We start from the raw sequence: 13,409 nt of genomic DNA on the forward strand, positions 1-13,409 counted from the left end.
AAGGTATCTATGGAGCATCTATGGAGCGAAGGAAATAGGCAACGTTTCGGGTCGAGACCCTTCTTCAGACTGACACTTTTGAGTTTCTCCAGCATTTTTGTCTACCTTCGCTTTTCCAGCATCTGCAGTTCTGAGGAAGAGCCGATCCTGGACTGACTGGACTCTGGTCCTGTACACGGGGGGGGGGGGAATGGAGGAGGACTGGCCAAATTTTTGTGCCTTCCACCACAGTGACGAATGCTGTGGTGGATGTTTGTGTCAGTTTTATTGTGTGTTCTTTATTATTGTACTGCTGCTGACAACCCAAATTTCCACCAACCCTGGTTGTGTGGCAATAAATTATATCTATCTATCTATCTATCTATCCTTCTTAAACGAGAGTTACATCAATCTCATTTACCAGCATTTGGTCAAAAGTCTTCAATGCCTTGACAAATCTAAGTGCCAATCTGAATACTTCTCAAATGTTCTGAGCATATCTCTTTGCATCGCTCACTCTGGCAGTGATTGCCAGATTTCAGCCATACTCTGGGTGAAACAAAAAATCTTCTTCAGAACACTCGAGCCTTTTCCCTTAGTCGAAGCATATTTCTCTAGACTACGCCACAAAGGGAATGCAATTGCCAGTGGTTGTGTGGTCCTCCTGCCACCGACTGGAATCTATGGTATTAATTGGTTCACAAATACGGGCGTAAAGCACGTTAAAATTCCCATCTACATCAGACCGACCATATGAACTTCTAAAATATTCTGACAATTTGCAAATTATATTACGTCAGATACACATGACTAGCAGTCTGCAATGTAAATGGGAGGGAATAAGATGGGGGAACAGGCACAGTAGACGGGTAAAGTAAACATTGAGGTGAAAATATTTCCTAACAATCTGGCTGTCTTATCCAGCTCAGTTGAATGAGGTTCAGTGGGGAAACTGGATACTGCACTGCATACAAAATCCTGTGCCCCACAAGCTCACATTATCTTTTCAGATAGTCCTCTGGGAAGCTGAGGGGGAGAAACAGAGTGACATTGGGATAGGGGAGATTGGGGGGGGGGGGGGGGTTACATTGTCCAAATTGTGGACAGATACATCACGCCACCTGCTGGAGAAAATCGCCCTTTTTAATCCCAAGGCTGTCGGGGTGGGAAATGAAGGCAAGGTTGGTGGGCGAGAGAATTACACCCGCCTTCAAACCACATCAAATATTTGTGCAAACGTGAGGACTTAACAGAAATTAACTGAAGGAAGAGTGTGATATTTCCAGCAAAGCAAATAGTCAATGCAAACGCACTCGGAGAAGGAGGGAGAGAGGGAGAAAGAGAGGGAGAGAATTTGAACAGGGCAACAGGGTGGGGTTGGGCTCAGAACACATTGGAGACCAAAGGCTGTTTGAAGTGGTTTATTGACAGCTACAACATCAACCACTTGTGCACAAAGATATTTCTTTCACAAGCTGTTGGGTGAATTATCTGGAGTATTTTGTCAGGGATCTGATTGTTTATCTTGGAACTCTTGGCCTCCACCTTCTGAAATAATGGTCTGAGTCCTTGTTAATCAGTAAATGGTCCATTCAACTGTCCCCACTCCTGCAACCAATTTCATTTCTACCATGCAGATGCAGTCACGGAACAGTTGCTTCAATGAAATTAGCACGCAGGTAAAAAACCTGCTCAGTCCCCTTATTCCCCCAACATTGAACAAAATAGAAAATAACCAGGGCAGGTGATTTGTTATTGCCCAGAATCCACTCGCTAAACTGCCACTTTCTCTGCGCCCTGGGACTTTTAAAATGAGACACTGCAGCGAGCTGCACAATTCAAGCACACAAAAAATACAAGTTTTTCAATAAGATGTCTTGCTTTGCAAAATCTTGAGCCGCGTTTCTAAATGTAAGGCGACCTGGTCTCGGGAATAGGTAGAAGTGTAATAACCCATAGCTCGTACTCATAAGGCGCTGATCATATCAACCCAATTATGGTGATTTCATGCCGAGACGTTTCAGCAAGATATACGCCGTACATGGAACTAAGTTCATTGTTTCTCATGTGTAGAAAGGAACTGCAGATGCTGGTACATACCGAAGGTAGACATTTAGTGTTGGAGTTACTCAGCGGGTCAGACGGCATCTATGGAGATAAAGGTTGGGTGACGGTTCTGGACCCTTATTCAGAGTGAAGAAGGGTCCCGACCAGAAACGTCACCCATCATGTTTCTCCAGAGATGCTGCCTGACCCGCGGAGTTACTCCAGCATTTTGTGTCTATCATGGTTTTTCCATAATGTATGAAATGTAGTTTGTCCTTGAATATTTTGATGAACGAATTAAACTATATTACATTGAACAGCACATTGGAACAGCGCTGCAGTGAACTGAGTTATACAGTGATTAATACAATGCAAACATAACAAATACTACGTATTCTGAATTATACAGCTACATGTGGAAGATTTGGGTGCTTCTATCGTCGGACAGTGTTAGTCATCCAGTGTGTTTTAGCCTGTCTCCGAGTTACTACCACCTGCGAACATTGAGATTTCGCTAAGCTTGTTTAGCGTTCCTCTTCGGGGAATCTGGGGACAGGTAGAAAACGACAGAGAGCCTCTCGAAATGTTGCTGTGTGCACAGGATCCGCGTGGGAAAGCGAAAGATTTCATCCCAGGTGCCAAATCTGCCGTGCGGCGGGGAAAAAATTAAGAACTTGAGCCCTAAGTGGAAAGGGGCCGTTTCTATTTCGACGTGGAACTGATTGCATCCAAAATAAATCATGTCAAACCCAAAAGCCTCGCCGTCAGATGTAAATTAGAGTAAACTCTAAATGTCCCATTTCTTACAGATTTCAAATAGATGGTGAAATAATTTCTCGCTCCTTGCTTGGAATTGGGCTTTCCCGGGACATAGACCCTAGTCCCATATCAATTATTGACCACCCGCTAGTCCACGCGTGTGTGTGCTTTTCTAATGATACCGCTTCCAGTGAAATGGGGAATTCTCTAAACTTTTTACAAAGTTTCCTCAAACCAAAAGTCAGGAGTCTCTCATTGTCATATATAAACTAGCGATGCAACGAACTCGGTGCATTTTTACAGGTCAAATCACACCGTAACAGCACAACAAACGATGCAATCATTAATTATTATTATTAGCAATACTAGCTGGGCTCCAAAACTGAACTCAATCCTGGGGTTGGGGAGGAGATAATACAACGGTCTGAGAGGGAAACAAATCCAGTCAAGTAGGTCAAAATGCCGGAATTAAATGAGGAAGTGGCATAGTTAAGGTATATGAATTGGCCAAACTCATAATGGGGGTGAAGGGGATCGGCGGCACTTCGCCGTTGTTTGCAGATCTTGGTCGCACAGCCCATTCATTCCTCCCCGCGTTACAGAACAGTAACCGGCGAGTCCCTTCACGGCGGTGAGTGATCTTCACAGTGACCTCAATTGTGAACAAAAGCCGAGCTCGGGGGAACGATTCGGTCGCAGCCGCAGGTTTACGCGCTGCACGAACTGCAACCGTGTTCAAAATGCTCCGTGCGCCCACTTGCCATTGGAGTTCGTTTTACTCCTCGTCCACCTTCTAAAGCTCTAATTATTTCCCAGAGTGGGAATGGGAGACGGTGCAAAAAACAAACAAACAACTGAGTGCAAGGTGGTGATTACGGAGAGAGGGAGAATTGGGGGGGGGGGGGGGGGGGGGAGAATGGAGAGGGGAAAAAAGCCTGGCTGGCGGCCGGCAGCTTTCCTCCGCCTCCATAGAACAAAGAACTACATCCACTTGCGGTTTAAATTAAACTGGAACTTCGCAACGAACGGGGAGTTGGGCAATGTTTAATTGAATGAACGGCGATGTTGAACTGAGTCCCCCCCCCACCCCACATTCTCCCTCTCCCTCTGGGGCGTTTGCAGTAACCAGAGGCGTTCGGTATTGTCCCTGCTACCGACCTTAAGTTGGGGAATTGTACACCGTGTCGGAATCACCAGTATCCTGGCGCTCCACACCTGGAAGCCGCTTCCATCCAGGGAAAGTGCTCTAACTAGCAGCGAGCCGAGCTCCTCAGCCCAGCCCAGCCGCTCCATCGATCTAATGCTATTTAAATTATTTCAAGGAGAATCTTACTTTGCGTTCTGGGAATGCCAGGCGACCGGGTCCAAACTCTTGGCCAAAGGCAAGGCGCTCTTGCAGAGTGCGAACATAACTCCCCAGTAATACTTCCACGGCGTGTCCCATTTAGCCATCCTCCAGGCTGAGGTGAGACGAGATCGCCGGGAGATCCGCGAATCTTTCAACGCCTCTCGGAGCGACGCGCCACCAATGTATTCTTATCGCCCTCCTCCAGAGTTTCAGCCCCGTATCTCAATCCTTCTCCGCCTCCCCCCTGTCTGCCTGGCGCTTCAGGGACTGGGGCAGGAATGGAGCCCGTCTCCGCAACAGTGTTTCTCGGCCAGGTCTGCGTCCCCACTCTCCGCGCTGCACCTTTCCCCCGCTTCGCTGGTGTCAAAGCAACTCCTGCGGTCGCCGTGTCTCCTCTGGGAGGGAGAGGAGAGGAGAGGTCTCCCCCGCTAGCTCAGCTCAGCTCAGCCTCGGCTGCAGCTTGTTGTCCATCTGCCACCCAGATGCGTGAATAATTGTGGCTCCTCGGTTCAGCTTCTCTCCTTTTCCTCCTCTCTCTCTGTCTGTGTCTGCACCTCCCTTCCCGGACTCGGTGTCCGCGGTAGTTAGCGCCCAGTTTGCAGCCAGCGGTAGTTGCTGCCTCTCCGCCCGCCGCTCTCTCACTGCCCGCCCCAGCCTCGCACTCCCGCCTCGCAGGCGCGCCCCGGACACCACACACCCCGCCGCCAATCACACGCCGTCTCGGCTGCCCAGCAACCAATGAGGGGGGAGCCGAGCGGGGTCCTCGCAAAGGGCTACACAACCACATTGCCCCTGTCTGGAATAAACTTTGCAAGAACTCAGCCTACTCCCACCCAGCTAAAGATATCACTCATTACCAGCAACGCTATTGCAATCAGTCCCTAATAACCAGTTGAATTGCAATCCTTGATAAACCATCTTATTTTAATAGCATCAAACATAAAATCCAGTTTCAAATCTCATTTTAAGTGTTGCCATTACGTGGAATGATAGTTTTTTCCCAACCTTCACACGAATTCACAAGTTAAAGCAGTAATATTAGGCCATTCTGCCCATCGAGTCTACTCCGCCATTCATTCATGGCTAATCTCTGCCACCTGATCCCAACGGGGGGAAAACCCCACCTAATCTCTGCAACCTCTCCCTTTCATATAAACTTCTGCATTGTATTTTAAATACAGAGAGCCTTCAATAGAGAGAGTAGAGTCTGGGTTATTTGTAAGAGTGCAGGAAGGAACTGCAGATGCTGATTCGCAACTTGTTTAAATGTAAATCGTTTCATGTTTGGAATTGTCCCTTCGTAGACTATGAGCTGCATATGGACGATGGGTATTGGGTTTGAGTTTTGTGGCTGATGGAACCACCACTGAAAGGGGGAAAAAAAAACATTTAAATCTGGATCCGATGAAGCAAAACGCGATGAGAAGAGTATCGTGAACTCAGTTGATGCAACTGAGTGGCAGAGCGAACTGCAGTCCAACTCAGCACGGGGGACGGTTGGGTCCGAGTTCATTTATATGAACCGTTTGCGTGAACGGGCTGAAACAGAACGAATATAGTCAGTGCAGCTAAATGCAATGCAATAAATAAACACAACGCTCGCACGTACAATTAATCAACACTGACGGGACACTGAAGAAGTGAATATCGCTTCGATCATTATCACTGATGGAACTTTTGTTTAAACTGTCATAAATCACACGGGGGCTCAGCTGTTAAGAATCGTGTCGCTGAGTTTGACAGGGTCCCCCTTTGAGTTTTTGCTTTAGGCCGAGTTAGGTGATGATTGAGGCCGTGAAAGCAAAACTCCAAGCCGAGCCTGACAGGGCCATGAATGAACGCGAGCATCGTGTGTGTGCGCGCAGTATTTACTGACATGAACTCAATCCACCAGAAGGTGTAAAACCAAAAGAGGGCCTGGGCCAAGGACGAGCAACAGGCGTGAGAGACGCAGCTGCATGAGGAATGTATGATCACCCCACACGGTTGTTCGGCATAACTCTTGGAACAGACTGCTTGACTTCAACCATAGACTTGAAGTCTTTGCTCCAGTGATCGGTGGCGAGGAAAGTAGGGGAACAGAATCCCATGAAATGTGGAGCAGACCTAGAGGGGGAGCAGCGAGAGAGGGTGCTGCAGAACTCTCGTTCGACAGAACCCACAGCTAACACTGGACTGCTTCCCGGATCATCGCTACGTTTCTGCATATTGTTCATTTCTTTGTTCTATATCTCTATATCTATCGTTCCCCTTTCCCCTGACTCTCAGTCTGAAACGTCACCCAATCGTTCTCCAGCATTTTGTGTCTATCTTCGGTGAACCCTATACATGACCCGTACCATCCAAATATCAATCAACATCCATGTGTATATACGCCCACACACATTCGCACACACACTCGCACTCGCACACACACTCACACTCACACATACATACAGAGACTATTTTCAATCAGTATGACATGATAATCCCAATGTAAATAAACTAAGGTTAATTGCAGTATCTCTAACACCGGACCGCCTATGTAATATCTATCACCTCGGGCTGAGGGACTGAGCGCTTCAGTCTGCCGGATTGAATAAGAGTTTTGAGTGCACTCTTCGCCTTTAGTCTCAGCCCCCTCCACGCGTGCTGTGTGCTGTTCCATTTCTTTGTCTTCGACGTGCGAAATGTCCCCATTTTATGAGCCATTTTCCCTTACTATTATCAATGACCTGACGAAGTTCCAACCCACCGCGACCTTGTGGGGCACTGCTCCCGAAGCGGGTCGTAAAACCGTGAGAGTTCCAGTCCTCCTGTGAGCATGTCCCTAATTGTTGGTTTAGAAATCAGGCGAATCTTCGTTCTGGGTTTGGGTACTTGACATTGAAAACGGGTTTTTTATTATTTTTAATCTTGTGTTATATTAATGACCTGTGCCGCGCAAACATTTTTTTTAATTGTTTTTGTCTACGGTTGGACCTGCTGTAAGATTCGGCTGGGGTGCCGTGCATAAAGTTGCAGCCTCCTCTGTAAGGAGCATTGGGACTGGTGGAGTTCATTAGCTCAGGTTCCTAGATCTAGAAATTTTAATTAGGTGAGAGCTTTTAAACGTCTAGTTTATGAGAGGGGAGATGATTGGGATCAGTCCTGGGATGTAATGCTGGGATGCGCGAGAAATAATGGGTTGAAATTCGGCACATCTTAATTTAATTGAACGCACGGATAATGCAGGGTGAAAAACAGCGAGTACATAAAAGGCAATCTATTGGACCTTAGTTAATCATCGCCTCGTCACCTACAATTCCCAGTTCAGCTCCAGAGTCAAATCGGATTTAAACTTCCACCAAATGGCAACAACATTCCCAACGTTAATCACAGTGAATTTTAAAGTGAACATTTTCGAAGGGAATGTTTTTTCCTGAAGAAAGATTTAGTCAAAACCATTCACAGTTAGCCCCTGCTTATAGATAACTTTAAAAAAATCACTTCATGGTTGTTGTTTTTTTTAAACTTTAACCTTTAAAACTTCCATTTCACTTTTCACGTTAAGAAATAATTCTTGAAGTACCTAAGGAGCGGAGTCAAAATGGGAACACCACGCAGGAAGTATAACATTAAACTTCTATATTGTGTGGTTTTTTTAATTATAAATTAATATGAAAATACATTTGGATGGGTTTTGAAAGCGGGAGGTAAGGTGAAGAAGGAGGTCCAGGGTCTAATCAGACGGCGACGGCGGAGAGAACAAGGTAGCAGAAGGAACATGCTCAATAAACTGGCGTTTAAGTAGCGCATTCCACAATCTGAAAAGGTTGCAACACGAATCGCAACCCGTAACGTGCTTTTTTGTTATGCTATGGCATGGCAATTTTACATAACAACCTCCCACTGCGATGTGATATTGGCCATATTCAAGTGGTATTAGTTGTGCAACAGATATTACAGTGAACAACAATCCCTCTGCTTTTCCACACACCTAGAGAGGGAATGTGCCTCAATTGAACGCCACACCCAGTATATGTCACCCCCGCTTTTAGTACTTTACTGAAGTGTCAGCCTTGAATGTTTGCGTTCAGAAGACTAGAATAAGACTCGAACCCTATCAGGCCTATTGAATGGAATCATTCCATGCAATGTACGATTGATATCTGACAACCCACACCTTCTTTTCGCCGAACACTCTGCTCTTGGTCCGCTAAGGCCCGCTGGATCTCCCGGTTGCATTTAACCTCCCTTCCCATTTTGTAGTCCCCATGCCTCATCGGTTACCAGAGTGGGGCCACACGCAAACTGGAGGTACAGCACCTCATATTCATCTGGGGTAGATTACAACCCAACGGGGTGAACCATGACCCCCCCTCCCTTTTGTTTACCCCACTCTTCAATGTGCCCCACCCGGGCGCATACACACTATCCCCCCCTCGCCCTCCCCACCCACAGCCCACCCTCTAGCTTCACATTCACTCCTGCCTCCTTATTTTACTCTCCTTCCCATTTCTAGCTTTTGCACACCAATTTGCCAATCACACCCCGCCCGCCCACCAATATTCTCCTATCACTTGCCTGACTTTGTACCGCCCCCACTTAGACAGTAGACAATAGGTGCAGGAGTAGGCCATTCGGCCCTTCGAGTCAGCACCGCCATTCAATGTGATCATGGCTGATCATCCACAATCAGTACCCGTTCCTGCCTTCTCCCCATATCTCCCGACTTTGCTATCTTTAAGAGCTCTATCAAGCTCTCTCTCAAAAGTATCCAGAGAACCGGCCTCCACCGTTAGGCAGAGAATTCCTCAGACACAACTCTGCGTGAAAATACTTATTTTCCAACTCCCCCACCCCTACAAAAATCACTGAAGAAGGGTCCCAATCCTTCTTCAGTGAAAACGTCCCCTATCCACGTCCTCCGGAGATGCGGTCTGAGCCGCTCAGTTACTCGAGCACTGTTTTTGTTATTGAATTTCTACATTAACTAGCCACGAATATATATATATATATATATTCATATTCGTGGCTAGTTAATGTAGAAACACACACACACACACATATATATATATTTAATCTATATATATACTCACATATATATGTTTATCTATATATTTAATGCATATATAAATAATAATGTACATATATAAATAATTTATGGCCATAGTAAATAATTTAATTGTATGATTAAAACATTCTATGTATGTATATCACATAGATACATGGATTACACATTATTTTCATGGCCATAGTAAATTATATTTGTGGCATAGTAAGTTAGTTGCTAATGTGATTATTAACCACATTATCACTAATTGGCATTGATTACTGAAACGAACACACTGCGAGTGGGGAATTGACACAATGCCCTCTCGGGCTGGTGCCCAGTATTTTTCAGTGCGCTGTGTCAGAACTAAATTTAAAACAAAAACTGGAGTATATGACCTACTTTCTCACAGGGAGATACATTTGGGTGACAGCGTCATGTTTCCTTGAGGATGTTTACAGAAATAGTTATCGTAATATTGCTGGGAGATGTTAACTCTGTGACGAGGAACAAGGACTTTAGCGGACAGTAAGCTTACATGTAACTATGGTGTAAAATTGATCGGTCAGCAAATTAAATATATTTCACCTAGTAGTACCATTTCGTATTCATCTTACACTTCCTCTTAAATAAACTAATTCCTGCCGGTGCGTTGTTGGGTTTTGAATACCCGGCCCGCGGACGTCTGGTGAGCGGTTCAGCCGCCGGGAGAAGGAGTTTATTCCGCGGTGACCAGCGCCTCCCGTCGGTCGATGCTTTACTCTGCTTCAAACCGCTGCTTCTCCCGAGATCCATGCACCCGATGTGGTCTGTGAGCGGCGTTCCAAACTAGTCTAATCCCCCCCCCACCCCCATAGTTGATCAAATCTGCGGCACGTCCTTTTCAGTATTTATGGACACTGTTGCTTCAACTATTTACCTGGCCTCATAAATGTTATCGATTTTAAAAAAAACACATTATCCTTATTATTGACCTTTTACCCACCCTGCCTTCCTCGCAATAACACGGAATTGCAGCTGCTGGTGTATACCTTGTGACAAGTCCCAAACCCAAACGTCGCCTATTTTCTCCAGAGATGCTGCCCTGCCTGCTGTGTCACTCCAGCATTTTGTGTCTGTCTTCCTTGCCTTCTCTCTAATTTTCCGTTCGTGTTTCCAGCTCTCGCAATCTTTTCTTTCTGCCTTTCTGAAGTTAATTTCGCTCTCTATATTGTTGGGTCCATTTAGTTGTGTCGTCCCCCCTCCCTCCCTCCAATCCAATCAATTCAGTGAACCTTGCTCACAAAGTCATGCTATTTCGAATCACAACAAGCGCACGGAAATCTTCTTTGCATCCACGATATTACCCCCTCCATAAATTAATTCTCACTGATGCATCAAATATACACGTTTATACCCGAATGATCCTCCCACACATTAACGTAACCAAGCCAGTGTAGGCTGACAACTGTAGTGTTCACACTTGCCACAAATATACCTATAGTAATCCAGATACAATTGCATTCGACAATGAAGTGGACTAAATCTTATCCACTGGAATCACAAATCACACTCACACCAACTCGTCTCTGCAGACTTTACTTTAGAAAAAACAGCATGGCAAAGGCCCTTCGGCCCACCGAGTCCACACCGACCCGTTCCTACTAGTTAACCTGTGTTATGGCGTTTTCTCATCCACTAGCTACACACTCGGGAGGGATTTACAAAGGTCAATTAACATACAATCCTGCATGTCTTTGGGATGTGGAAGGAAATTAGAGTACACGGAGGAAACCCACAAGGTCACAGAGAACGTGCAAATTCCACACTGGCAGCACCCGAGGTCAGGATCGAACCAGGATCTCTGGCACTGCGAGGAAGCAGCTCCACCCGTTGCTCCACTGTGCCGTGATCTACAATCTTTAATACCAACTAACAATTTCAAATCACCAAACGCACTCATCTGAACCTCGTTAAACAGACCAACATTAATTAATCATACACATTAACATACATATCACGAGATATGCCAGTACTAGCCCAATCTATCATATTGACACTAAATTAATCACAACCCCTATCTTCACTGAATGTTCTCGGAGTGTTCTCCATCAAGTACATCACCAATAGCCCTGCCTAACAAATATTAACCCAACAAATCAAAGTATGCCAACTCTGACACTGGCAAATGAGCCCATAAATAATTTTAAATTAACCCAAAGTAACCTACACATCCATCAAGTTTCTGTAATGATATTTAACTTTAGTCTCCGAGGAAACTTGTGAAACTTTGCATCAACTCAACATGCTCTCACATAACACGCACTCACATACAAATCACATCAGGTCAGCCTTGAGGACAATTCTCCAATTACATTGCCTGCCTTCCTTCCTTTGGGCTAGTTGGAAATCAGCACCCAAATAATTTTCCAAAGCATAGCTGGAAAGACATTGCACATTACCCTGCAAAGTTGATTTTCTCTTTTCTAGTCTTACAACTGAGCAAATTGCTAAACTACAAGAGAGCGGGAGGGGGAGAGGGGGAAAGGGAGGGGAGGGGGTCTAGGGGGAGACGGCAAGGGAGAGGGAGTGGGATGGTGAGAGAGAGGGGAAGGCGAGGGGGAGGGGGAGAGCACAGAAGCAGAGCCAAATTCTTGTTGATCATTCATGAATCCCATTTTATTCTCCCCACCTTCCCATCAACTACCCCTAGATCCTCCCACTGACCCAACTGCACACTCAGGGCAATTTACAGTGGCCAATTAACACGTCCTTGGGATATGGGAGGAAACCAGAGCACCTGAGGGAAACCCCACGGTCATAGGGAGAACATGCAAACTTCACACAGACGGCACCCGAGATCGTGGGTCTCTGACACTGTGAGGTAATAGCACTATCAGCTGCACTGCCGTGCTGCTAGTAGTCAAGCAGTTATTGTGGATCAGGAGCCATCAGTAATCGAGGCCAATTCAGATTGAAGCTTCCCTTCTACAGACTAAAGTAGCGGTTAGATTAAGTAAATATTATGCCTTTTTGAGCATCGTCTTACTTTAGTTTTACAACTTACAATAAAATCTGTCCTTCTAATGATTTAGACCAATCTTTATAACTAACTGTATCTTCTGAATTTACAGAAGATTCATCGCCCTGGTTACTACTGAGATCATGAATAGTGTTATTGCATCGAGGTAAGGAATAATAATATCAAACTAAAACATCCAAAGGAAGGGAGTTCTCCATCTGTTTTGTTTTAAATATTTCTGTTACTACAAAAGATTTCATTTGTATCTGTTCTTGGCCTGGGTACTGATGGTGGAAAGTTCTTATGTTTGGATTTAGCCTCAGAGGCTGAAGCACTGCGTCTAACGGAAACAGAAAAGAAGGCGTCAAATTGTGGCCTTTTTCCAGTGAGTCAGGATAGTCAAAGAGAGATGACCAAACTGCAGTCATGCCTAGCATGTTGATAATTGGAATTTAATGATGGAGATAACGAAGCTCTCTCCCCCTCTTCAACTGCTATTCATTGACAAATAATTAATCCTCACTGTTAGAAGAAATTCTCATTTCCTTGCTTATCATCTGAAGCACAACATTTTTTAATCCACTGGTTTTACAATATAACCAACTCAGTCACAAAGAATTTATTTTCAATACCTGGGATTCCTTTGTAAAGTCTATAGGCATGATGCATGCAGATGAAGGCTCACTGTAGTTTATGGGAAGTATTAGTGGACTGGGACAGGGAACGCAAGAAAAATATCTGGAGCTAAACACAAAAACAGAGCACTTCTGACTACAATACTCTTCTCACTAACCTGCCTGTGCATCATTTCCACGTTGCTTGTGAACCTCCTGTTATGACATCGCTGTGATATCTTCTCTTTTACTAGCTCAGCCAGCCTGGGGCCTTTCTGTTTAGTGATACTGCTAAGTTAGTACCTGGGTCTGCTATGTGGTGTTTGTACACGTTCATAAGTTCTAGGAGCAGAATTAGGCCATTCTGCCCATCAAGTCAACGCCGCCATAGATCGCCATAGCTGGGTGATCTATCTTCACCTCTCAACCCCATTGTACAATAGCCAAGCTTGTAGGAAAGTCCTTTGGCAGCCCCAATTGTTACTCAGCAGTTTGTGAATAAGCGGGCAGAGAAGCCATTTCCTATGGAATGGAACAATCTTAATGGGACAAGCTGGAATCTTGCCATTCAGATCGTATACTTCTTAATGAATGCAATTTATGGGAACGAATGATGAGAAAAACATTTTTCACACAGAGAGTGGTGAA

At 45.2% G+C, this 13,409-nt stretch overlaps 1 protein-coding gene across 2 annotated transcripts in view; it reads right to left on the reverse strand.

Moving 5' to 3' along the window:
- The window catches only part of LOC116979141 (ephrin-B1-like), a 201,419-nt gene extending 196,635 nt beyond the window's left edge, over positions 1-4,784 (reverse strand). The window contains exon 1 of one of the 2 annotated variants that reach the window (XM_033030656.1): positions 4,118-4,784. In XM_033030656.1, the coding sequence (XP_032886547.1) occupies positions 4,118-4,236 (119 nt within the window). In that variant the 5' untranslated portion in view covers positions 4,237-4,784. The remainder of the gene's footprint in view (positions 1-4,117) is intronic. The other variant, XM_033030654.1, reaches the window with a different exon arrangement.
- Positions 4,785-13,409: the final 8,625 nt, after the last annotated feature.

This window comes from Amblyraja radiata, chromosome 12, assembly GCF_010909765.2.
Source record: "Amblyraja radiata isolate CabotCenter1 chromosome 12, sAmbRad1.1.pri, whole genome shotgun sequence".
In the NCBI taxonomy this organism is placed as follows: domain Eukaryota; kingdom Metazoa; phylum Chordata; class Chondrichthyes; order Rajiformes; family Rajidae; genus Amblyraja; species Amblyraja radiata.